Genomic DNA, 27,009 nt, shown 5'->3' on the forward strand with positions numbered 1-27,009 from the left:
TCTCAAGCACCCCATTCCCCACTCTTGTAACGGGGACCCCTGTGTCCTGCCCTTCCCACGGCCAGCTCTGCACCCATCCCCCTCGAAACTCCACTCCTAGCCATGGCCTTTCACTGGGGCTGAGTCCTGCAAGCACCATCTGGCTCATAGGCTTGGAACACTTTACAGACAGGGAAGATTTGAAGTCTAACTTGAACCCCCACTCTGACCCTGGATCTAACGTTGGCCTGAGTCTCCCCTTGCTCCACACTTAACTATGGGCTTCCCTCTTCCAGCCCTCCTCTTCCCAGGCCCTGGCCCTTTCCATACTTCCCCACTGCACCCCAGCTATTCCTTTCTGAATGAGGGCTGAGTGAATGCCAGCACGTACTGTGCGCAGCCACCGCGCTCTATACCATTTCGTAAAGTAGGGACTGAAACTACCCCTGTTTTGCAGATGAGGACACTGAGGCTCAGACCTCAAAGTGCAGTTGGTGGTGGGGCAGGAAGTTAGAGGACAGGGCCTGTGCTCTTCATCACGGGGCTCTTCTTGCACAGTGGACCATCAAGGAAGGTGGCTGGAGGGACGGGCAGGAAGCAGAGGAGGATGAAGGCCAGCTGTAACTTTGGCAGAGGTAAGGTGGGAGGGAGACATGGAGCAGGCTTGGTGGCCCTGCAGTCCTACCATTCCTCCTGCCTGGGAGTGGCGGAGCAGGAAGGCCCATGCCCATGTCTGTGTGGTCCCCTGCCCTCCCCAGGCAGGCTTAGAGGAACAGGATCCGGGTGGCCACATGTGTGTTTCATCTTTCCCCTCCCTACTTTCGCCACAAATATTTCCAGTCTTTTCGGTCTGTTTGAAATTGAAACTCTCAGTAACTGCTGCTCAAGTAATAAGACTGATCTGTGAGTGGAGGATATTGCCCATTTCACCAGTTTCCATGATTCAGGGACCTCACAGATTCCGTGGTGACACACACCCCGTCAGCCCTTCTGGGAGGAGCAGCCCTGGACCTGCCACTAGAAGCAGGAGGGCTCCAGGGCCCAGCACAGCATGGACGGGAGGTTCACCCGTTCCCAGAATAGGGGGAGAGAGCTCCCCATGGAGGCTGGAAGCTGGAATCTGACCTGCTTCTGCCAATTAAGTCAAGATGAAATCCTACCCAAGTACAGACACAGGGACCAGGGTGTGCAGGCAGGTTGTTTCCTAGGGGCAGGGAGGCCCCCTCTTGGCAGGAAAACAGGTCCATTTGGGCTCCGCGCTTTTTGTTATTTACCTTTAGCACATCCACACGTCACCCTTCTCCACATTTCACAGATGAACAGGGCCCAGAGAGGGGTCCCCTGGCCTCTACATGGTGGAGGTGGAGCGTCAGAGAACCCTAGTGCTTGGGCCACACCCTCTACCCTTCACTCGGGCACTTCTGTTTGCCACCGCCTCCCACGGGAGCTCTAAATTCAGAAATACGTCTGCCGCATCCACGTAGAATTCTAAAGTGACCACCTGGGTAGTTGCAACCCGGGTAAGAAAGAGAACACTGCCTTTCCCCCAGGAGCCCCCATGGGCCCCTCCTTCCCCTGGGCTTCAGTGCTCACTGCTCCTAGCTTTTGGTTCCATGCCCTGTGTGTCTTCCCAGACCTAAGTAAGAGCTGTGTTTTGTCTGGTTTTGAACATGTAAATGAACCCTACTGGTGTATTCTCGTCTTTCCCTCAATCTTGTGAGTCAGCTAGGTCAATGTGCATGCCTCTGCTTAGATTTTCCATGTTGTGTAGCATTCATGCATTGTATACACATGATTTATTTATCTAGTATTTTAGTGATGGAAGTTTCAGTTATTTCTAGTTCTTGGCTCTTAAAAAACTCTGAAAGGTATGTCTTATGGTACATGTAGGACTAACTTCTGTGGGGGATAGATATGGACCTGGATTGTAGAGAACGTACATCTCCAAATGTGTAATGCTGTTTTTATCCCTTTTTCCAAAGTGTTGTACCAGCAGAATGTGAGACTTCCCATTGTTCTGCATCTTCATGAACACTGATATAAAAGCTGTGTCAATTTTGTCAATCCAGAGGCACCCGGCTGGCTCAGTCGGTAGAGCGTGCGACTCTTGATCTCAGGGTTGTGAGTTCAAGCCCCACATTGAGTGTAGAGATGACTTTAAAATAAATCTTTAAAAAATTTTTTGTCAATCCACAGGGTTTATGGTAGTGTCTCAGTTTCAATATGCATTCTTCTGACAATATTGCTGTGTGCTTTTCCAGGTTTATTAGCCATTTAGATTTCCTCTTTTGTGAAATGCCTATTTGAGTGTTTACCCATTTTTTCCATTAGGTTCTATTTTTCATTATTCTTCATAGGAGTTTTAAAAATGTTTTGAACACTAGTCCTTTGTTTACTGTGTTACAAACATCCTTTAACATTCTGTGGCACGTCTTTTCCTTCTTAGGTGTCTTTTGAAATAAGCTGTTTGGCTTTTTTTTTTTTTTTTTTTAGATTTATTTATTTTTAGAGAGAGCCTGTGAGTGAGGGAGGAGGGGCTAAGGAGGAGGGAGAGAAAGAGGAGAAAAAATCCCAAGCAGAGTCTGCACTGAGCAGAGCCTGACTCAGGGCTCAATCTCACGATCTAGGAGATCACAATCTGAGCCAGAACTAAGAGTTGGATGCTCAACTGACTGAACCACCTAGGCAACCCTGAAATAAGCATTTTATTAAATGTAGTCAAATTTATCAATCCTTTCCTTATGGTTTGTGTTCCTTGTGTCTTAAGAAACCTCAGTGGTAGCCATGAAAGATAGGGGCAGAGGGAGCAAAGCAAATGGACTTGGAGGTTGCTGGAGCTCAAAGTAGCAGGACTCAGTGCCCCTAGGCTTATGGCTTCTGCAGCTGGCAGGATGGATGGGGGTGCCACTCACTTATCTGAGAACACTGGAGAAGAGCCAGGTTGTTGCTATTGTTTTGTTTAATGATAGGAGTTTAGTAGGAGAGATCATTTGCTAGTCTTGTGCTGAGTTGGAGGTGCCTTTGAGATGCATATCGAAGTAGGGATACCAAAGGGGTGGTAGATATAGGAGTCTAGACTAGAGATACAGATCCAGGATGTACTGATGGGTAGACAGTGCTGGAAGCCATAGGCCTGGCTCACATCATGTAGGAAGGGCCTGTGTGGTGAAGAGAAGCCTGGGCCTAAAGGCTGTCACTCCTTGGGTTACAACTGGCAAAGGCCAGAGTGACAGCAAAAGTGCCCAAAGAGAACCCTCCTACACTATTGGTGGGAATGCAAGCTGGTGCAACCACTCTGGAAAATAGCATGGAGGTTCCTCAAAAAGTTGAAAATAGAGCTGGGTATATGACCTAGCCATCGCACTACTGGGTATTTACCCTAAAGATACAAATGTAGTGATCCAAAGGGGCACGTGCACCCGAATGTTTATAGCAGCGATGTCCACAATAGCCAAACTATGGAAAGAACCTAGATGTCCATCAACAGATGAATGGATAAAGAAGATGTGGGTTGTGTGTGTGTATATATATATATATATATATATGTGTGTGTGTGTGTGTGCGTGTGTGTGCGCATATATATACATATATATGTATACATATATACATACACACACACACATATACATATATACATATATGTATAAAGATGTGGGTTGTATATATATGTGTGTGTACATATATATACATATATATGTATACATATATACACACATATATACATATATACATATATGTATATATGTATACATATATGTACATATACATATATGTATATGTGTATATGTGTATATATACACATATATACCCACATATGTGTATGCATATATACATATATACACACACACACACATATATATATATCCCACATCTTCATTGTGTGTGTGTGTATATATATATATATATAATGGAATACTATGCAGCCATCAAAAGAAATGAAATCTTGCCATTTGCAACAACATGGATGGAACTAGAGGGTATTATGCTTAGCGACATAAGTCAATCAGAGAAACACAATTATCATATGATCTCCCTGATATGAGGAAGTTGAGAGGCAACATGGGGGGTTTGGGGGGTAGGAAAAGAATAAATGAAACAAGATGGGATTGGGAGGGAGACAAACCATAAGAGACTCTTAATCTCACAAAACAAACCAAGGGTTGCCAGGGGGAGGGGGGGTAGGGAGAGGGTGGTTGGATTATGAACATTGGGGAAGGTATGTGCTATGGTGAGTGCTGTGAAGTGTGTAAACCTGGCGATTCATGGATCTGTACCCCTGGGGCTAATAATACATTATATGTTAATTAAAAATTAAAAAAAAAAGAAAAAAGAAAGAAATAGATATCATTAGGCTAAATGGACAGTTTGAAAAATGAAAAAAAAAAAAAGTGCCCAAAGAACCTCATTTATATTGTCAACCCGGATGGAGCAAAATATATGTTAACTGTAAGCCTGTTACATAATGTATATGTTAACTAGAGTAGAATTACAAAGAAGGAACTCAACAGAGAAAAATCAACAAAACCAAAAGATGGTTCTTTAGAAAGATCAATAAAATCAATAAGCCTCCAGCCAGGCTAAGACAAAAAGAGAGGATACAAATCACTAATATCAGAAATGAAAAGGGGACATCACTACAGATCCCATGAACATCAAAATCAAAATGACAATAAAGGAATACTATGACCAATTCCATGCTCACAAATTGATAACCTAGAAGAAATGAACCAACTCCCTGAAATACTTAACCTGTCAAATTCACATAAGAAGAAACAATCTGCGGGGCACCTGGGTGGCTTAGTGGGTTAAAGCCTCTGCCTTCGGCTCGGGTCATGATCTCAGGGTCCTGGGATTGAGTCCCACATCGGGCTCTCTGCTCAGCGGGGAGCCTGCTTCCTCCTTTCTCTCTGCCTGCCTCTCTGCCTACTTGTGATCTCTCTCTGTCAAATAAATAAATAAAATCTTTTTTTTAAAAAAAAAAGAAGAAGAAACAATCTGCACAGGCCTACATCTACTTACGAAGTTCAATCAATAATTAATAACCTTCCAAAAATGAAGTACCAGGCTGGCCCAGATGGATTCACTGGTGAATTCTACCAAACATTTAGGGAAGAACGTATACCAATTCTCCATAGGTTTTTTCAGAAGATAAATGCAAAATCCATTCTGTGAGGCCAGCATTACCCTAAAGCCAAACCTAGGCAAAGACATTACCAGAGAAGAAAACTACAGATCTCTCTCATAAACATAAATGCAAAAATCCTCAACAAAATATTAGCAAATTGAATCCAATAGTGTATAAAAAGAATTATATACCACAACCAAGTTAGATTTATCCCAGGTATGCAAGACTGGTTCAACATTCAAAACTCAATTAATGTAATCCATTGCATCTACAATCTAAAAAAGAAAAATCACATCATATCAATAGATGCAGAAAAGACCTGTGAGGGGCGCCTGGGTGGCTCAGTGGGTTAAAGCCTCTGCCTTTGGCTCAGGTCATGATCCCAGGGTACCGGGATCAAGCCCCGCATTGGGCTCTCTGCTCAGCAGGGAGCCTGCTTCACGTCCTTTCTCTCTCTGCCTACTTGTGATCTCTGTCAAATAAGTAAATAAAACCTTTAAAAAAGACAAGACAAGACAAGACCAGACCTGTGGAAAAATCCAATACCCATTCGTAATAAAAACTCTTAGCAAATTAGGAAGAGAGGGGAACTTCTTCAACTTGATAAAAAAAAAAAAAATCTACAAAAACCTATAGCTAGTATCATACCTAATGGTGAGAAACTCAAAGCTTTCCCACTAAGGTCAGGTACAAGGCAAAGATGTCCCCTTTCACCACTCCTTTTCAACACAGAAGTTGTAGCTATTGCAGTAAGAGAAGAAAAGGAAGTAAAAGATACAGATCAGGAAGGAAGGAATAAAACTGACTTTGTTCACAGATGACATGATCATCTTTATGTACAAAATCTGAAAGAACCAAAAAAACCTCCTGGAACCAATAAGCAATTATAGCAAGGTTATAGGATAGAAAGTTAATGTACAAACGTTAATTATTTTCCTACACACTAGCAACGAAGAGGTGGAATTCGAAATTAAAAACACAGTACCAATTACATTAGCATCCAAAAACAATGAAATACTGTAGGTATAAATCTAAAAAAAAAAAGTATCAGAGCTATATGAAGGAAAACAAAATTCTGATGAATGAACTTTTACAAAGATATATTTCATTCATGTCAATAGACAGGAAGATTGTTAAAATGTCAGTTCTTCCCAACTTGATCTACAGATTCAATGCAATCCCTAGCAACTGGCGGGGAGCCCGGCTGGCTCAGTCAGTGGAGCACGCAACTTTTGATCTTGGGGTTGCAAGTTCGAGTCCCACATTAGGTAAAGAGATTACTTAAAAAAAAAAAAAAAAATCTAAAAAAAAAAATTCCAGCAAGTTATTTTGTGGATATCAACAAACTGATTCTAAAGACCCAGAAGAGCCAATACAATATTGCAGGAAAAGAACAAATGGTACTACCCAACTTTAAGACTTAAAGCAACAGGAATCAAGACAGTGGTATTGACTATAGAAGCTTATGGTACTGGCGAGAGAATAAACAGATCAATGGATCAGATTAAGGAGGCCAGAAATACACTGACATAAATACAGTCAACTGATCTCTGACAAAGGAACCAAGGTACTGTGATGACACAAGTATTCTTTCAAACAAATGGTACTGGGACAACTGGACATCTACGTGACCAAAAAATGAATAAAGACACAGACCTGACACCCTTCACAAAAATCAACTCAAAATATGTGCTGAATGAGCACGAAGAGTGAAAACACAGAAAATAAGAATTACTTTAATATTAGTAGTGGCTTCAGCACCACCTGTTCCAAAGGAACTGAACTTCATAGAAGAACCTGTGAAGAATAATCTAAAAAGCACTAATTTTACAGGGCACAGAAAAAGGCACTGGAAAAAACAGGAAAAAGAAAAAGGTGCTTAGAAACAGGGCCAATATACATACATGATAAGAGCACAAACTACACACGAGAGAAGAGGACTCTGGGCTATGCTAGAAGCAGTAAGGCAATGGAAGCTCGAAACTTAGAGACTATTATTTTGGTCGAGTTTACATGAATTAGACAGAAAATCGGCGTCACAAAAAAGGCTTCAAAAACAAGAAATTTGAAAATAAGAAATAGTAGATATTTACGTGCCTACTTACCAGGCATTCTGGCCAATCAAATCTATAGTGGAGCTAGTAATTCCCTGTGGTTTACTTAAGAGAGGATCTAGTGAAAATTAGAGGGGAGACACGACCATTTCCATAAGAAAAAACTGACATAGCCTAGAAAATGTGAGCAGTCATAGGAAATATGCAAAGCTGTAAGAGATGTGGATTAAGTCAGTACAAACTTTTCACTCTACAGGGCCCACTTGGCAACAATTACTAAAAGCGACAGTAACAAAGCCAGGAAGCCATGCTGTCACACCAGAACTTTATTTCACAATAAATGAACATCTGAACAGGGGAAGCAAATATGAGCAAACATAATGAAAGTGGTGCTCAGGGGATCATAGCCAAAGAAATTCAAGACAAGAAAATGAAAAATATACCATTTGTTTTACAGCACAATGGATGTAGAAGGCAATGCAGCCCTTACACACAGGAGTTTTTCTAATAAACTCTGGTTTTTAATAACCTGGCACGTAGCCCTATAATTAGCTGTAATTTACTGAGACGTGCAATCTTAAGTACAATATAATGAAAACAAACCTCAGAGGAAGAATCTGAAAAAAAAAAAAAAAAAAAGTCATAAAAATATGATTATTGCTGCCGGGAACTTGTACTCCTTGCAGAGATGAATCTAGAACTGTGTCACATTGATAAAACAGTGGGAAGAGGAAGTTCTGGCCTATCTGGTTGAGTGTGATCTACTTCCTTTAGGCTCAGGGCTCCTTCCTCTGGGTACACACATCCCAGAAGGCTGCATGCTGCCAAGACCTTCCCAAGACACGAGAGGTCCAAAGTGTCAGCCAAAAGGTTAGCCACCCAGGTGGCCTTTTGAGATTCCCTTCTGGGGCTCAGTAACATCCACATTGGGATCACCCCACACAGGGCTCTCTATGGGAATTCTACCAAACGTTTCCTGAAGGAGGAAAGACCCACTTCTTGCCACCTTTCCAGAAAGCATCTGTGAAGCACATCAAACTGTCTCAGAATTTCATAGCTTTTTTCTTCCAGAAAACAAGACATGATCCTTGGGGGACCACTAAATTAATAAACCCTGAAATAAACTGCATCAAGACTTACGAGTCTGTTCTCAACAGAATAATGAAATTAAAATAGCAAGTTTAAAAACTGAGAAACTTCTCTCCAGAGGGACTCTTCACTGGAGGTTGACAATTAGCGTGAGGCAACAGGAAACCATATATCCTGCAATAGGACATATCCCACAGCTCCTACAGCAGGTGCAGTCTAGGAGGGGACTGTGTGACAGCACTGTCAGCGTGTGACTACAGGAGCCCCATCCTTGGATACGAAAGGCAAGAAGGGCCTTCCTGCTGGGTGCTGCCTATCTACAAGACCTTCATCTGGTGAGACCCTTGCTCTGTTTAACTGTGGACCCGAAGAGGCTCACTGAACCATTTCACAGTGACCCGAACATTCGACCGGAACGCGGTACAACTGTCTGGTGCCTGCTATCGAAGGCCTCAGCATCCCTGCTCTCTGGGCTTATGGTACCAATGGAGTCAGTTCCAAGCAATTCTGGGATGTCCATAGGGCTGAGGAAAGAAAGAAAACACAAGTCTGAGAAGATCGGCAATCTCAGGAACACTGGGAATGAAGCCCAACTTAAATAAGAACTAAAAGCGCAGTAAAAATAAATGGCTTTTTCATTTACAAGTGACAAAACTTTGACACTAAGCCATAACTAAGGCATTTTATTACTTTTTTTAAAGATATTTTTCATTTATTTGAGATAGAGAGAGAGAGAAAGAGAACAGGAGCAGGGGCACAGAGGGAGAGGGAGAAGCAGACTCCCCACTGAGCAGGGAGCCCAATGTGGGACTTGATCCCAGGACCCCAGCATCATGACCTGAGCCGAAGGCAGCCGCTTAGCTGACAGAGCCACCCAGGCGCCCCTATTCCTTTTTTAATAACGCGTCCATGGGCACTCTGTGAAGCCTAGGCCTGGGGCACTCACCGATCCATGGTCAAGTGAGTTGAGAACATGCTGTTCCCTGTACCTCGAGAGTCCCAGCCAGTCAGGAAAAACAGTGTAGGTGTAGGACAAAACTGCTGCCAGTGTAGCACCTGCTCTACCTGCCTCAACGGCTTCCCAGAGTTATCTGACCATGAAGGAGCCAGTCTCGGTCCCGCAGCACTTCAGAGTGCCAGGGGGACCGGAATGGCCATGGTACAGAAGCAGCAGGGGCGACGCACTTGCTGGGCCATCCCTTGGTTCCCGGTGCTCTAGCTGTCAGCTCCCTGGGAGGAGCGTGCCAGCCTCTGCTTCTCTGTGCGCCCTGTGGTGTCCTGCACAGGGGTGACTCAAGTACTTTGAGAGACAGGGAAAGACAGGAGAGGAGAGGATCACAGAGTGGGGAGGGGGCAGGTAGAGGTGCTGAGAGGAAGGGAAACCTGGGCTCCGCCATGTGCACAGCCAGGACCTAGCACCACTGCTCCTTCACCTCCCACCCACTGCGCCGGGGCTCTCAGATGGCTCCTGGCCCCACAGGGGGCCACACGGCCCGCAGCTCAGCACTCAGAACCTGAACAAGACCATCTCAAGCCCAAACAAGAACTGGAAGAACCACATGGCAAGGTCCCCTACTGGCCAAGAAAGGGAGAAACTGAGGAGGTGCGAGGAAGAACCGGAGCTGGTTGGGAAGTGGAGCCGAACACAGGGCTACAAACAGGCCTGGAATGGCAGAGGCCAGGTCGAGTGGTGGCTCAGCAGCGTGGCCCATCCCCTGCAGACTCCTACCTTGGGCCGGTAGCCCCGCTCGGCCATCGTCTTCGCTTCCTGCTGCAGCAGGGTGTCACTGAGCTGCTCTGCCCGCCTCGCCTCCTCTTCTTCCTCCTCCTGCTGCTGGTCCTCTTCCCATGCCTGCAGCTGCCGCTCTGCAACCTGGCCACCGAGAGCACAGTCACCCAGGACAAGCTCCCGGGGCGGAGCCCTGCCTTGGATCACGAGGGGAAGCCCGTGGATCTGTGCCGGCTGGACAATCCCAGCTAAGGAACAGTGCCGGCGAGTGCCGCAAGAAGGAAGGGCAATTATGAGACTAGAAAGACAAAAGCTCTGGGTGTGCCCATGTGCTTAGATCATTCTGTGCTCCTATTAGGTCCCGAACTGAATAAACTGTGCCCCAGTGAGCCAAAGCCTGGCAGATGCAGAGAGGCTGGCCAGGCATGACAGTCTTGCTCCCACACAGACAGAGGACCTGGAGTAAAGCTGGAACTAAGGAGGGTTGGAGTTTCAGCTAGAAAGGAAAAGAGATGCACTGAGCCCATTAGCGTGGGCTTCTCAGACAAGGTCCTAGTGCCAGGCCACGGAAGAAAGTCAAGGGCCTCGGCATCCTGTGCCACAGCGGGGAGGGGCCACAGCGAGGCCTGCTGCCTGTAGCTCACATCCCCCTGGCTGAGGCTGCCTCCCCGCATCATCCCCCCCACCCCCAGCTGAGCCCACCTGGGCCTCCAGCTCCTGTTTCCTGGCCGATTTCAGTTCTTCACTCTCCTCTTTCTCACGGCGAGCTGACTCTCTTGCTTCTTCAAGATTTTTAATAAGTTGCTCCCTGTGTCTCAGGGACTCCTCCTGTGCTCGTCGATTTTGTTCAAGCTTTTCTTGTATTTGTTGTTGTCTTCCTGTCAAAACCTACCCACAGTGGGAAGGCAAAGAGCAGATTTTAGTGTGATGCTAACAGGTACCTGTTCTGCGAGCCCCAGCCTTGTCCTCAGCCTCAGGGCTGAATATGCCAGGTGAAGCCAAGTCCAGATCATAGGAGCGGCCCACACGGTGTCAGCCCTGCCTCCCATCTGTCCCCACCACACACAAAATGCACACAGACTCTGTGGCAGGGAGAGACAGCTGGGCACCGACAAGGTTAGAGGGGATGGAGCTTCCTACCCAGGACAGAAACATAGCAACAAGGTTGTGAGTCTCACTATCCGTCAGTTCTAGAAAAAGAAACAACACGCCACGCAGATGACCAGAGATAGAGTCAGGGTCGCCCCCTCAACCTTTTGGATTTAAATGTACTGCTTAGAGTGCCAGAAACCTTCTGGGTTTGAGACCTGACCTCACCACAGGATAACATCCAGAGCACAGTCAGGCCTGGAGAACCAGAAACAGTGGGAAGCCACCTCCTACACCCAACAATTTTGCTCCCTGGCGGAGACACATAAGTGGCCACAACGAGGAGGAACATTTTTAATAAGAAAACAAAAGGTGCTGCAGAGTATGGGTAGTCCCAAAGTGAGAGAGCACCACTGGGAACCCGACTCCCCATGAATTCCAAAATGACAAGCAGAAAATGTAATTTCCATTTTAAACCACTTTAACATCCTTTTTTTTTTTAAGATTATTTATTTATTTGTCAGAGAGAGAGAGAGAGAGAGAGCACAGGCAGACAGAATGGCAGGCAGAGGCAGAGGGAGAAGCAGGCTCCCTGCCAAGCAAGGAGCCCGATGTGGGACACGATCCTGGGATGCTGGGATCGTAACCTGAGCCAAAGGCAGCTGCTCAACCAACTGAGCCACCCAGGCGTCCCCACTTTAACTTTCAATACATGGATAACGAAGGCTTTTCTCTAAAAGATTTCCTTTTTTTAATTGTTTTTTTTTTTTTTATTACGGAATCTCTACCCGCAACGTGAGGCTTGAACTCATGAGCCCAGGATTAAGAGGTGCATGGTCCACCAACTGAGCCAGCCAGGAGCCCCTAAAAGATTTCCTTCTAATGGGGGTATGCCTCATGTGCATTTCTTAACTCCAACAAAGAAAACAGCTATGTTCCTCCAAGAATCCACTTCTGGTTACACACCCCAAGAAAAAAACATCCTAAATATGGAAAACGGAAAGCCTTATGCACCAAGATGTTCACTGCAATGATTCCTGTAATGCCTCAAAATTAGGGGAGGGGGAAAAAAAAGAGTACCCCCAAGAAAGGAATAGAACACAGACTATATACACTCATGTGATATAATATGCAGTTGTCAAAACAGCTCCAAGACGTGACAGTATGTTAGAATGCTTGAAATCAAACAGCGTGGTATGAGGGAACGCACAGAGACACACGTCATGCACAGAAACCCAAGGAGTCGAAGGAAACCAAGTAATGGTGACTGTAGGTTCCGGGGGTCTGGGTGACTTGGTATTTACTTCCTGTACTCACGAATTGTTTTCTACTAAGTTGATACTACTCTCATAACGACATTACAAGTCTCTTTAAGATAACCAGAGAGGCCTGCGTTCCAGAACATTTGGCAGGGTCTGTGCTCGCAGCCGCGATTACCTCGCTCATCAGTCTGTCTCGGGCGCTCCTCTCCTGGGCCCACTCCGCCTCTCTCTTCTCCCACATCTCCTTGGCTTCCTCCCTGGGAACAGAGCAGATGAGAGCAAGCTCCTTGCCACCATCGATGGCAGAAGACTACAAAAGAACCCACAGGGCTCCGTGCACACATCTCCTGTGGGGCCAACCTTCACACCAACTTCTGCACCCAACTCTCCACAGGTGACAATTACGAACAAGCTCTCGGATACTGTCCCTCCAGTGAGTGCTCTGGGCTGCCTGTCACGCTCCTGCCTCCTTAAAAAACACAACTGTGATGACCAGCACCCAGGTGACTGCAGCAGTCAGGACCCTGGAAAGAGAAAGGAGCCCTACGGTGCCTGAGCTCTGTCGCCTTGTTCCTGAAGTCACTGCTGGCTCGCATGAGAGATAAGCAGTGGGGGATGCGAGTCCCCCTCCTCGAGTCCCAGGGATGTCAGGATTCAGTAAGATGAGGACGGGAAAGCGCTCTGCAGTGTCTGACCCACAATCCGTGCTCAGTAAATGTGACTTTTCAGTTGATTATTTCAATCTCCTAGATGAATTTTTAGGGTCCAGAACCATCTGTAGTATCAGCATCTCCACAGTTTATAATAATTTCCCATCAAATTTCTAAAATTTTAAATGAACAGACCCTTACTCTAAACCCTAATGATTTCTTCAGGGAAACACCCCCAGAAGCCAGGGCTATTAGCAAACACGTGCTCCTCACTATGGACAGCTGAGCAAGGGCAGAGGTTTCGGTTACAAAGGAGACCCCGTGGTCCCTGTGCGGCTGTGAGGGACCAGAGTAGAGGCCAGGAGTGTCGGTGCCGCCTCTCACCTCAACAGCAGCTGCAGCTCTGCCTCCCGCTCCCTCTCCAGCTGCAGCTGCTCCTCAATGACCTGCTTCATCCACGCTGCGTCGGCCAGGGCCTGCTCCTTCTTGGCCAAGTGCATGCGCTGGTTCTCATCCTCCTTCTCGAGGAGCGCCTGCAGGATGCGCTTGTCCGCCTCCTGGAGGGTGGACAGGGAAGCACAGCGGGGGCGGTGGGAGCTCTTCTGTGGCCCCAGCCTCCCACTCCCACAGCCCCTCCCTCCTGCACTCAGCAGAGAGCAGACACTCCTGAGGCTTCCAAGGGTTCCGGAGAAAGAGATGGGAAGAGTCAGTAGAATCACTTAGGAGCGGTTTTAAACAACACAGGAGAGGCCCAGGAGCTTTCCCTTTCCAAGGGAGACCCCTCTGCCGCTACACGCATGTCCCTGCCCTTGGACAGGCCTGGCAGCACAGCTTTCCAGAACACTGTTGGGCAACAGTCTCACTTCTGAGAACAGACTGGAGACCCAAAGGCACAGAGACATGTGCACAAAATGCTCACTGCAGCCATGCTGTAAGAAGAAAGAACCACAAGTGACTGCGATGGAACGGGCTGTGATGCACACTGCTATAGTGGGGTGCTGTGCAGAGCGAGAGGGCTCTGGAGGTCCCTCGATGGGAAAGACGCGCTGGGGAAAAGCGGCGTGCCGGCCCCAGCACAGCACCGCTGCCACCCCTGGCCCACCCTGACTGCTGCAGGCCAGGTTGGAAGCAAGCAGGCTTGCTCATTCACTCTCCCTGTCCCTGCGTCACTAGCGAGCCCACGGACAGCTAGTACAAAAGAACAAGCTCACTCCCAGTATCTGAGGTTTGCTGTTAGGTAAATACGCTGAGGAATGCCACTTCGATTTTTAAAGAACCCCACTGCTCATCTCTCCGGGTGTCCTGTCAATGTATCTGGGAGGAGACCACGGCAGACCCCTCTGGGGAGGGGCGGGGACTGCAGGGCTGAGCAAGGCGGAATCTTCCCAGGGGTCTTATTATGAGAGCACACCCAGCTACTGAGCAACAGAAAGCATCTTCTTCCAAAGAGGGTGGAAGAAATGCCAGGCTAACCCAGACTCACCAGTTCCTCTTGGATCTGCTGTGTACGCCGATTGAGCTGCACGTTATACTGATGTCTCAGAAAGCGCCTAGAAATGAGCAAAACAGGGGCTGCCTTCAGTGTCTCATAAACAATTACTGGAGGTCAGACAGCTGCTTACTACAGACTGTGTCCTCTCTGGTTTGGGATACCTATGCACGTCTGGGAGAGAGGCTCACCCCCCTGGCCAGGGCAGCCACTGGGGGCCCCCACACACCCCAGCTCTGTCTTCTGCCGGAAGGCTGCCATCTGCTTCCTCTCTTCCTCCAGCCTCTCCAGCTCCCACCGCTGCTTTAGCAGATTCTCTTGCTCCTTCTTCAGTTTGGTGGCCTGTGGTGACAATGACAGTTAAGTCCAGTTAAGGTCATCAGAATCAGAGCTCCCTTCATTCTTCATCTGTATTTTCACCAAATGCACGGCAACAGGGCTGGCCTGGCAGGGGGCAATCAGAACCCCCTCCCACCTCTGGGCTCTGAGCCCTGGGCCCAGCTCACTCATTTCCTGCAAGAGCCTTTCCCGGGCCTGTGGACAAGCATGAGACCCATGCTCCATGCTGCCACAGGACCCTGCACTCGTCCACGCCTTACTGTAACTTAACCTGTCTCCCCCACCCAACACAGCTCCTGCCGTGAGGGCCAGGAGCTTTGCAGGCCAGGGCTGTGGGCCCTGCTCACAGCTGTCTCTGGAGCCCAGCGCAGTGCTTGGCATTAAGCAGATCATGGGCATTAAGGACCTGTTTCCTGAATCACTTGGGCCTGAGGAAGAACAGGCTTCCCCTCGTCTGAATGGGAAGACCCAGCCCAGGAATCTAGCTCAGGGCAACTGCAACCTCAAAGAGCCTCCTGAACTGCTGAACCAAAGACCCTCACAGTTTATGCCTTGAGATCCCCAACCTGCTAGCTGAGGAGAGGTATAGCTGTGTGCTAGAACATCAGACTAATTCAAGTCTACTTAGTGCCCTGGAAAATCCAAGTTCTAAGAAAGTCCTCACACAGCCACTCTGGAAACACACCTAAGAGAAGTACTCTCTCCATATCATGAACATTCTAGAATCTGGGCATACAACCTAGGAGGATGGAAAAACCACAGCTGGGAATACATGTGAAAAGGGAGAACCCAGCATTGTTGCATTTCTTAGATTCATCCCTCCCCCCGTGTAGGAACTTCTCAGCACAGCTTTCTAAAACGCCATTTTCTAACGACAGGCAGCTGCTAGAGAGGAGCCAGGACCGTGCCCTCACCTCCTTCTCCTTCAGCTTCAGCTCCTCCATCTGCTGGAGCAGCGCCTCCGCCTGGAGTTTGCCCTCCAATTGCCTCCTTTCCTCTTCTGCTTTCATCCGCTCCAGCGCTTCCCTTCGGGCCCGTTCATACTCATTTTCATACCGTTTGTTCTCTTCCTCTTTGGTGGCTTCTTGCTACGTGGACCCAAAGGAACCTAGGTCAGTATCTGTAATGCGGCCAGCAAAGACCCAGGTCCCCACCGCTGTTCCTCATTTGGATGTGTCTGCACCAGAGTAGGTCATGCCACTTATCAGCTGTGTGACCCTGGGTGAGGGAGCACCTTCCTGGGCTGTTCTCATGGTGAGAAGCATGGGTGTGATGCTTCCCTCAGAGACGACACTGGGGAAAGACTCAGCACAGGGCCTGGCACAGAGGAGGGGCTCAAGAATGTTGGGGTTCCTTCCCCTTCCAAAAGCCAGCAAAATACTCTCCAAAATTAACCCAGAGATACAGCTGCGGGTTCACAGAGGTGTGGACTTTTGTCCCCAGAGGGGCTGCCATAAGCCAAGGTTGAGAGTTTACGATGCAAACTACATCAAAAGAGACGGCCAGCAACAACAGTGACCTTTAAGATGTGCATTCCACCTGCCAGTGGCCCACCCTGGTCCCCTGTGTGACTCTGCCCCTGGGAATGAGCACAACGGATTGTCGTACATGTCAGAGCAACCGCCGCTCGGTGTTAGCATGTTAGCATCTGGATCAGAGTCATTAACATCGAAAACAAGAAAACTTCAAGGCACTGGAGACAGCATGCCCACCACAGCATGGAGGACTATTTCCCAAGTCATTTACCACACCTGTTTTTTTCCTTCTTCCTGCATTTTCCAAGAGTTTATCACATGCTCCTTGTGCAGGGCTGATTCAATCTGAGGGTGAGAAGGCAGAGAAGATGAACTTCCTCACTGGTTCATGTGACAGATGTATGCTGCAGGGTGCACCGGCAGTGGCCCTAAGTTCCCCACTCGAGAATGCAGGGAGGCCCAGGTACCTTACAGGGGAGCACAAGGGGACCCCAACATGGACAGTCCAAATGCCAGCCAGTTGGTGTTTACTGACTTAAAGGACTAGGCAGTTCTAAGCAAACTGTAAGAGTTGTAACAAAGGAGCACAAACTTTTCTCCCAGCACCCTGGGGGTTGAGCAGGAGCCAGGCAGTGGACGCTGAAATGGAAACAGGATCTGAAAGGCCACCTCTGGCTGCTCCAAAGTATGGAAGGCCTCAGGGCAGCAGGAGCTGGCTGAGGGACAGACTCAGCCTTCTGCCTGGCTCCTCAGAACTCCCTCTGCAGAGCTGGATAAACACGTACTCCCACAGCAACAGACGCGACGTATATGGGGTAGTCAACAAGAGATTTCGGGATGAGGGGGTAGCGCCTGGGTGGCTCAGTCGGTTAAGTGTCCAACTCTCCATCTCAGCTCAGGCCCTGATCTCAGGGTCCTGAGTTCAAGCCCCATGTTGAGCTCCACATGGGGCGTGAAGCCTTCTTCAAAAAAAAAAAAAAAAAAAAAGAGAAGAGATTTGGGTTTAAAGAATCTTTTGGGTCAGAAAATGAATTAAAGCACTACCTAAAAGCTTTTATTGGGGAAACTGTCTTTAAAAATGTTTAATCTTTGGGACGCCTGGGTGGCTCAGTTGGTTGAGCAGCTGCCTTCGGCTCAGGTCATGATCCCAGCGTCCTGGGATCGAGTCCCGCATCGGGCTCCTTGCTCAGCAGGAAGCCTGCTTCTCCCTCTGCCTCTGCCTGCCACTCTGCCTGCCTGTGCTCGTTCGCTCTCTCTCCCTCTCTCTCTCTCTGACAAATAAATAAATAAAATCTTTAAAAAAAAAAATAAAAATAAAAATGTTTAATCTTTATGTAAACATTTGTCACTAACTTGAGTTGTTTTGTTTTTTTAAAGATTTTAACTATCCATCAGCGAGAAAGAACCAGAGCACCAGCAAAGGGAGAAGCAGGCAGAGGTAGAAGCAGGCCTCTTGCAGAGCAAGAAGCCTGATGTGGGACTTGATCCCAGGACCCTGGGATCATGACCTGAGCTGAAGGCAGATGTTTAACTGACTAAGCCACCCAGGTGTCCCTAATTTGAGTGTTCTAAATAAACATTTTTTTTTAAATAAAGATTTTATTTATTTATTTGACAGGGAGAGAGAGATCATAAGTAGAGCAGCAGGTGGGGCGGTAGGGGAAGCAGGGTCCCCACCAAGCAGAGAGCCCGACGCGGGTCTCAATCCCAGGACCCTGAGACCATGACCCGAACCGAAGGCAGAGGTTCAACCCACTGAGCCACCCAAGCGCCCCATTTTTTTTTTTAAAGATTTTATTTATTTGACAGACAGAGATCACAAGTAGGCAGAGAGGCAGGCAGAGAGAGAGGGGGAAACAGGCTCCCTATTGAGCAGAGAGCCCAACGTGGGGCTCAATCCCAGAACCCTGCCAAGCTGAAGGCAGAGGCTTTAACCCAACTGAGCCACTCAGGAGCCCCTAAATAAACATTTCTGAGTAAAAGATTTTGGAGCACCAACCTAAACCCTCAAATGGCCAAGGAAAGTCTTAGTGCTAACTGTATAAAACTCCAAACCACCAAATTACTCCATTACTTAGTAACTACCAATTTCCAAATATAATTAGGAATAAATAAAGACACAAAGTTTAAGTTGAAATAAAATTACTGACAACATCACGGGTCATCTTCCTCTAGCCCAGTCTCCATAGAAGGGTGCCGCTCAAGCCAAACCAGCCCTCCCTTGCTCCCAGGTCTCATCCATTGTCCTCCTTTCTCCTGCCACCCCGGTCTGGCCTCCACCACCACTGCCCTGGCTTCACCCCTTCCTGCGGACTTCCACGGTGCTACCAAAGCTATTGCTCCCCAAAATGCAGCTGGGTCCCGCTGTACCCCTGCTTAAAATCATCCAGGTGCTCTCCATGCTTCCAGGAGAAGGCCACACAAGGCTGGCCGGGGTCTGGGCCCACCTGCCTCACCAGCCTCAACTCCTGCAGTCCCCCTTCCCTCTCTGACGGTGCAACCTCTCAGCCACCGTTGCTCCGTGGAGTCGCTCAGGCCTGATCCTCGCTCAGCTGCCTCAATCTGGAATGTCCTTTCCTCACCTCCACACCATCAGGTAAAAGCCCATGTCCTTCCAAACTTCACCCCAGCAACTCCTCTGAGATGTGTCTCTGACCCCCATCTTTCCGGGCCTGCCCAGCCCACTGCAATCTGCACTGTAACGAGCTGCCCCCTGTCTCCTGCACTGGGCAGCGAGCTCTTGAAGAGTGGGGACGCCACCTAATCTCCACATGCCCAGGGGCTAAACCAGGCAGCGAATGATCAGTAAGTGCTGGCTCAAGACCAAACGAACCAGATCTGCCTGGTGCATTTTTCAGGTGGCTGTTCTCTCCTGTTTCACCCCCAGAAAGAGATGCAAGTTGAAAAACAAGAAGGGAAACAGGATTTCATCTACTGAGGCAAATCAAAGGTTTTCACCTCTCGAAGTCTGGGGTGGTTCTTTTTCCAGTGTTCATATAAAAGTTGTTCAGCAATCTGTCAAGAAAACACAAAGCCTCATGTCACTTCTCAAATCCATTCGCATTTTGGATAATCCCCAGTCAGATCAGGCTGAGCGCCCCTCCACTGGCTCGCTGTCACCGCACCTGCCCTTCAGACCGCCTGCCTGCCCGTGCACCCCTGGTTCTGGGAGACACCGGAATGGAACCAGACAAGTCTGACAAATGACAGCCACATGGTGATGGAAGGGTGCCAAGATCTGATGCTACAGATGGGTCCCAGATGTGACAGATCCATTGCAAAAGATAGAGCAGGCTTCAATACACAGACTGGGGCTCACCATTCCCCACAAGTACCGCCAAGCCTCTGCAGGACCATGGGACTGGAATAAAGGCAAAGGACTCAGAGGTCATGATTTAAGGGGCCAAAGAGAATAGAAATGACTCATGCAAAACACACGTGAAGAACAACATAGCACAAGCCCCTTCCCCTGCAGGCTCTGCCGTTAATGGCTGGCTCATCAGACCAGAGTGCCCAGGGGCAGCCCCCACATAAGCCGCACTGACCTGGCTAGGGACACTCCCACTCTCCTAGGCTCCTAACGGACAAGAAGACGTTACCAGTTTCCTCTGCTCTTCTCGGGCCGACTTCAGATTGCCGTGCCGCTCCCGGATCCTTCCCTCCCGCAAGTCCATGCTTAGCCGCAGTGCCTCCAGCTCTCTGGTGAGCAGGTCCTGCTCCTCCAGCAGCAGCTGCCTGAGTCTGTCCCGCCTGCCTTCCAGCTGCTTCCTCTTCTCCTCCTTCATCTTCTCCCGCTGATAGGCATGCATGCTGGGGGTAGAAGGAGCCCTCCCTACATCAGTCATGTGACGGCCACCCGTGGCACACTCTGCTCTGCTGTGTGGCCAAAGAGGCTAAGATGGAAGTGACATGGTGACCCAGGAAAGTGTCAGCGGGTCACGAAACGCTATGCATAACAGCATCTTGGCTTCGCAATAAGGAAGTGTACAGTGGTCTCCCATATGCACACAATCACAGTAGTAGCTAACGCTTGAGCAATTACCATGTACCAGGTACCAGATACATGGATGGCTTCCTATTCACCATAAATCCTAAAAAGTGGATTCTGTTGTAGCCCCACGTCACGGAGGAGGAAACAAGGCTCATTTATACAGCAAGTGACACAGTCAGGATTTCCATCTAGGTTTGTCTAACTCCAAAGCCTACGCTTTTACCTTCCATGTTTTTTACATTTATTTCTGTAACTATGGATGTGTGTGTGTGTGTGTGTGTGTGTGTGTGTGTGTAATTTATACACATACGGCTGGGGAAAAGTACGGGAGGATCTGTACCAGACTGTTAATTGTGGTTCTCTCTGGGGATAAAGGGTCACTCGGAGACTCCCAGATTCTACATATATTTCTTATTGTTTTCTCTTTTTCAATGCAAATATATTATTTCACTGATGATCTTTCTTTTCAGTTTTCAACTGGAAACACATGACTAAGCAGGGAACCTATGCCATCCAGCAAATTCCTCCAGAAAATGTGCTGTTAAGCCACTCCCCCACCCCCACCCCCTGGGTTCTTAAAGCCACATGCCCTGACCAACAAGTGGCTTCCTGCCTCTGTCCCCCTAAAGTCACTGTAGTTACCTCCGCTGGTAGGAGGTCTTAGAGCTCCATTCAGCCTGTTTGAAGCTACAGATATCAGACATCCTGAAGTAGCGGCTGTTCTGGTCCCACTGTTGCCGAAGCCGGGCCTCCTGCTCTCGGTGTCGCTGTCGGGCCATCTGCTGGTCCAGAAGCCTCCGGCTGCACCAGTAAGAGGGCAGCGTGGGGAGTGCCATCTGAGGAGAACGGCAATGGTAGGAAAATGAGCCTGCTGCAGCCCCCTAATGAGTGGTCTTCACCTCTTGGCTGCCCCCAGAATCACTCTACTCCAGACCAGTGACATAAAAAAAGTCTTAGTGCAGGCCCCCAGGCAGCAGCATTTTTCAAATGCTTTGCAAATCATCACTTTAAATACGCCTGGACTGCACCCAGCTGTGAGCCAGACACCATCGAGGACGCTGCAGATGAAGGCAGGGAACCAGTCCTAGCAATGCTGGCCCAAACACTTGGGGACTTCAACGCTCTTCACAAAGTAACAGGGATAATGATTTCAGGAACACATATATGTGCTAAACTCTTGACATATATGATACTTTTCATTGTTAAAATCACTCCATTATTTGGCAGGTGAGCAAACTCAAGCTCAAAATGGTGACTGGGTGGCTCAGTGGGTTAAGCCTCTGCCTTCAGCTCGGGTCATGATCTCAGGGTCCTGGGATTGAGTCCTGCATCGGGCTCTCTGCTCAGCGGGGAGCTTGCTTCCCTCTCTCCCTCTGCCTGCCTCTCTGCCTACTTGTGATCTTTCCCTGTTTGTCAAATAAATAAATAAAACCTTTAAAAAAAATAAATAAATAAAATTTAAAAACAAAACAAAATGGTGAAGTGGCTTGCCCAGGATCACAGAGCTAGGAAGCAGAGGAAATGAAAGGGCTGGGATCCTATTTCATGACAGTGTCAAACCAAGGCCTGGGCTCTGTAGACAGCAAGAGGCTGCCTGTGGGGACCAATGTGCCCTGGCTCTGGCAACCCCCGGGGAGCGTCCCAGCCCAGCGGTCACAGCTGGAAGTGTTCTGGATTGGCATGGAGGACACATCCCTCAACTTACAGATGGAGAAACTGAGACCCAGAGAGGAATCCATGTGCCCAGATCACCGAGCAAAATGGGAACACAACGGAGACTTGAAAGCTGAGAGCAGTCTCACTCCAGGCACCTCCTTCCCCTGAGCCCAGAGCTGCCAAGATGGGCAGGGTCTACACAGTGCCTGGCTACGACGGTGCTTACGGAACGTCTGTTGAATAGGCGGATAGGTCTGGGTCCAGGCCAAGCCTCAGACTCGGTGCTCAGAGCTGGGGGAAAATAATCCACATCTATGGGCCAAGTTTAGCCTGTGGCTGCCAGTTCACAACCTGTCTTGGAACTGTGCAAGGTGCACCTAACTTTTTCCTTGCCCTGTAAGCCGCCCGTGGAAAAGTTTTGCACCAGGAATCAAGAAACGAGACTCCGGTCCCAGATCGGTCCCATCCTTCACGCAGCCCCAACGTCCACAGACGACAAACGGGGTTGCAGAGCAAGGCGTCGGACCCAGAGCGCGCAGGGACTGCGGGTCCCCGGACGCCAGCCGCGGTTCCCGCCAGCGCACGGCCACTGCGGCCGGGCTCCGCGAGTCCCGACCCCCACGCCGGCTCCGGCCGAGCCCATCCTCCGACTCACGTTCCTCCGCGCCCCGGAACTTCCGAAAAGTGCCCCCGCTGAGCTCCTGCATGCCCCAACCAAGGCCGGCAAGTCCCGACCGGCCGCGCTGCACAAACGCCCGCGGTTTCCACGCTCGTTGCCCGTGGCAACGGACGGACGACGGGGTGCCGCAAGGGCCAAGCCACCTCCAGAGCGATACCGAACGCGCGGAGAGAAAGGAGGCTGCGTTTTTTTTCTCTGGCGCCCTCTCGTGGGGGGCGGGAGATCAATCCCAAACGCCGCTCGTCCCGGAAACAGGGAAAGATGAAGGTAAGGGAATCCTCACTACTCCGCAAAAATCAGAACGGTGGTTACCTGGGGGTTGAAGGTGAGGGTTGCCCGGGATTAGGGGTGGGGAGGTGGGGAGAAGGTCAGGGGGACAAGTTAGTGGTTCTCAAGCCTGGCTGCACACGAGAATCACTTGGGGAGGTCTTAAAAGTCCAGGTGCCTTTAAAGAAGGTAAAATAAATAAATCCAAGATGCCCAGACCAAACTCCAGACCAGTCCCATCAGTTTCTCAGGGGTTGTCTCAGCTCCCCAGGTGCACACAGCGTGCAACCAGCTGAGAGAACCGCTGGCCTAAGTGGATACAGTTATTAGTTCACTATTGTCTTTAGCTTGGTGGTGGGTTCAAGGGTGTTCATTCTATTGGCGTTTTATGACTCGCATGTGTTACATGTATTATTTTATGTATGAAAAAGATAATAAAGGGGCGCCCGCCTGGCTCATTGGTTGAGCCTGCAACTCCTGAATGTCAGGATCGTGAGTTGGAGCCCCATGTTGGGCATAAAACTTAGTTTAAAATTTTTTTCTTTTTTTTTTTTTTTTTTTAAGATTTCATTTATTTAGTTGACAGAGAGAGAGAGAGACGATAGAGGGAGCAGCAGGCTCTCCACTGAGCAAGGAGCCTGATGGGGGCTCCATCCCAGAACCCCGTGATCATGACCTGAGCCGAAGGCAGTGGCTTAAGCGACTGAGCCACCCAGGCGTCCCCAGTTTTTTCTTTAAATACGTAAATTTACCTTTAAAAAATAGACAACTTCACTCATTCAGCCTCTTTTCTTTCACTTGCCCATTTTTCTTTAATTCTCTTAATTCCTCCCTTCATTCTTACTCATTTGTCTAGTTTCTTTTCTGGGTGCAGCAAAGCAAATTGTTGAACATTTTGGCCTCTATTCCAACCTCCACCAAGCCAATTCTGGGGTCTCAGGCAGGTCACTTCTCTCTGGAAATGAGAGCAATAAGGAAATGGAACAGAGAGACCATTAGACCAGGCAGCTCTGGTTCCTTGCCAGCCTAGCAAGCAAACAAAACCTAAATCAGAATCAAGCCAGGCTGCACACAAGAAATCTGAGAAAATTTAAAATTGAGAACCCGAGAAAAACTAAATGTAAGGACAACCAACCACCGACATCTGGCCTTTCCCAAATAAGGCAACTGCATAAGCTGCAGCCAGTAAAGTGATTTCCTTGCTTGCCTCTGCCTCTTCTCTGTAAAAAACCTCTCCCCCAGGTCCTGCCCGCTGGAGGAGAGCTCCTACCCACTTTTGGTTTGGTGCTACTCAGTTAAAACTGTTATATGCCAGGGCGCCTGGGTGGCTCATTGGGTTAAAGCCTCTGCCTTTAGCTCAGGTCATGATCTCAGGGTCCTGGGATTGAGCCCCGAATCAGGCTCTCTGCTCAGCAGGGAGCCTGCTTCCCTCTCTGCCTGCCTCTCTGCCTACTTGTGATCTCTGTCTGCCAAATAAATAAATAAAATCTTTTTTAAAAAATCGATATATGCCCTAATAAACGCTTGGAAATTTTAATGTGCCTCAGTGTACCCTTTAACAAGAGTACCAGCAGAGTTGTTTTTTAGCATTGCCCTTGTGAGATGAAATGAAGGTTTCAAAGGAGAGCACGCAGGCACAGTTTACCTGGTACATCTCAGGAAGTACTTTCTTCCCATCTCCCTTTACTTGACTCTTGCTGACTCAGGGTCGGCCCTGCCCCATGCATGAGATTCCCCAGGGTTACCCTCCTGTTAGTCCCTACCTCTTTGGCCAAGATCATGGCCTCTTTTCAATATTGTATCCCCCCTGCCCGCCAACGGGCCAAGGAGGCAGCTACCCAGGGGGTCAGCCAACCCAGCAAAAGAGCCCAGTACATGAACGCTTATTGGTGGGTCTCTCTGAGTGTGGTAGGAACTTCAGAAATATGTGAATTGGGGTGGCGGGGGAGGAAGAAATATCTGAATTGAGTAGGGGGAGACCTGGCTTAGGTCCTGATTTTGTGCCTCTTGAGTGAGTCCCCTCTGCTCCCCGGGCCTTTGATTTTCTTATCTGTATAATAATTACCTTAAAGGACTAAGAAGTCTCCACTAGTGTGACTCCAGGGCCTAGGGCTTGACTGGTGTGGTCCTCAGGCCATGGTCTCTGGGCCTCTTCTGCTGGGCAGCCATCCCCACCAGCCCCCACTTACTCAACTTCTACCCTCATGATTACATAGCTGCCTGCAGCTCATTAAGCATGTTTACAATATCTTTTCCTTTGTTCTTCTCAGGACCCCTGTGAGATATTTTACTGTTGTTCCCATGTTACCACTTTTTTAAAAGATTTTATTTCTTTAAAACATTTTTAAAGATTTATTTATTTTAGAGATTGAGAGCGACTGCATGTGCAAACGAGCAAGGGGAGGGGCAGAGGGAAAGGGAGGGAATCCTCAAGCAGACTCCCCACTGAGCGCAGTGCCCAACGCAGGGCTCCATCCCAGGACCCTGAGGTCATGACCTGAGCTGAAATCAAGAGTCGGACACTCAACCAACTAAGCCACACAGGCACCCCAAAAGATTTTATTTTATTTTTTGTAAAGATTTTATTTATTTATTTGACAGAGCGAGATCACAAGTAGGCGGAGAGGCAGGCAGAGAGAGAGAGGAGGAAGCAGGCTCCCTGCCAAGCAGAGAGCCCGATGTGGGACTTGATCCCAGGACCCTGAGACCATGACCCGAGCCGAAGGCAGAGGCCCAACCCACTGAGCCACCCAGGCGCCCAGATTTTTTTTTTTTTATTTGACAGAGATCACAAGTAGGCAGAGAGGCAGGCAGAGAGAGAGGGGGAAGCAGGCTCCCCGCCGAGCAGAGAGCCCGATGTGGGGCTCGATCCCAGAACCCTGGGATCATGACCTGAGCCGAAGTCAGAGGCTTTAACCCACTGAGCCACCCAGGTGCCCCCAGATTTTATTTTTTTAAAGTATAATTCCTACACGCAATTCAGGGCTTGAACTCATGACCCAGAGATCAAGAGTCGCATACTCCACTGACTGAGACAGCCAGGAGCCCCTTATTCCTGTTTTAAAGTTGTCTGAACTGAGCCTCAGAGAGTGATGTCCTTGCTCAAGTAAGGTGGTAGAAGCCCCACCCTGTCTGATTCCGGGACCCCCCGGGCCCTCTCAGCAGGGATCACCCCCTTCCCTGCTGTCCTCCCCGCCTCCAGCACAGGGGAGGCTCATAATAAATATTTGTTGCGAATGAATGAGTAGATTCCCTGCTTTTGGGTCCCTTCTTCCTCTCCAAAAGAAAAAGGGAAGCATAACATAGAAAGAAAGCAAAAAGACAAAACAGAGCTAATGTTATTTGAATACCATGCGCCAAACACTTTGGGATATATTCCCTCCCTTAAGCCTCCCTCCAGCCCATGGGAGTCCCGCCTCCATCCTGTACCTAAGGGACCTGAGACCCTTAGCAGTCAAGCCACTCCCTTGAGGTCACAAAGCAAGGATTGTGCGACCCAGAATTCACATGCAACCTCCAGGAGCGTGTGTTCCCTCTTCAGACTGCTTTTCCAGGAGCTTGCACCTGCAGGTGTAGCTCTTAAAAGAGGCCAGCAGATGTGGACCAGCTGGGCCATTTAAAGAGTTCAGTATTAAATATTTAATGACAGGTTGATGACTGGCCCACAGGAGGCAGATAGGGGAAGGCTTAGCAGGTGGACGCTGCTCGTGCTGGGCCCTGGGCCAGTGCCATGAGGAAGACTATTCTTGGACTTGTGTCTTTGGGTGTCCCAGCACAAGAGGAGAAAAGAGGGCTGGAGAGATGGCATGACGACACGGGAGCAGCTCCCCATTGGCTGAAGGGTGGTGGCACTGGAGGCCGTGCCAGGCCCTCAATTAGTAGGTGGCATTGCCAAGGCACGTTGGTCGAAGCTGGGTTTTCATGGGGTTTCAAAATCAGCCATTCCTCCGGCTTCTCTCTTCTCACTGGGACTGGGCACCCTATCCTCCCTGAAGATGACAGATGCTGCAGCAGACCCTGGGGTTATGGGGCTGCCTGTAAGAGCCCCCAGTTGTGTGTTTTAATAATAAGAACAGAGATAATCATAACTGTAGTTATCTAGGGGAAAGAAAGTGTAAAAAAGCATTCACCAACAA

General features: G+C 48.8%; 1 protein-coding gene across 1 annotated transcript; it reads right to left on the reverse strand.

The window, feature by feature from the left end:
* Nucleotides 1–7,469: 7,469 nt before the first annotated feature.
* Nucleotides 7,470–22,708, reverse strand: TCHP (trichoplein keratin filament binding). Its single transcript, XM_080821236.1, has 13 exons — nucleotides 22,583–22,708; nucleotides 20,914–21,107; nucleotides 19,880–20,090; nucleotides 19,239–19,295; nucleotides 16,557–16,625; nucleotides 15,720–15,893; nucleotides 14,696–14,808; nucleotides 14,461–14,527; nucleotides 13,362–13,534; nucleotides 12,503–12,584; nucleotides 10,679–10,864; nucleotides 9,977–10,120; nucleotides 7,470–8,771 (listed from the first exon to the last, which is right to left on the reverse strand). The coding sequence occupies exons 2-13, from the start codon at nucleotides 21,105–21,107 to the stop codon at nucleotides 8,739–8,741; spliced, it is 1,503 nt and encodes a 500-aa protein (XP_080677362.1). The 5' UTR covers nucleotides 22,583–22,708; the 3' UTR covers nucleotides 7,470–8,738.
* Between the last annotated feature and the right edge of the window lie 4,301 nt (nucleotides 22,709–27,009).

Source organism: Martes martes (assembly GCF_963455335.1).
Source record: "Martes martes genome assembly, chromosome: 13".
NCBI lineage: Eukaryota > Metazoa > Chordata > Mammalia > Carnivora > Mustelidae > Martes > Martes martes.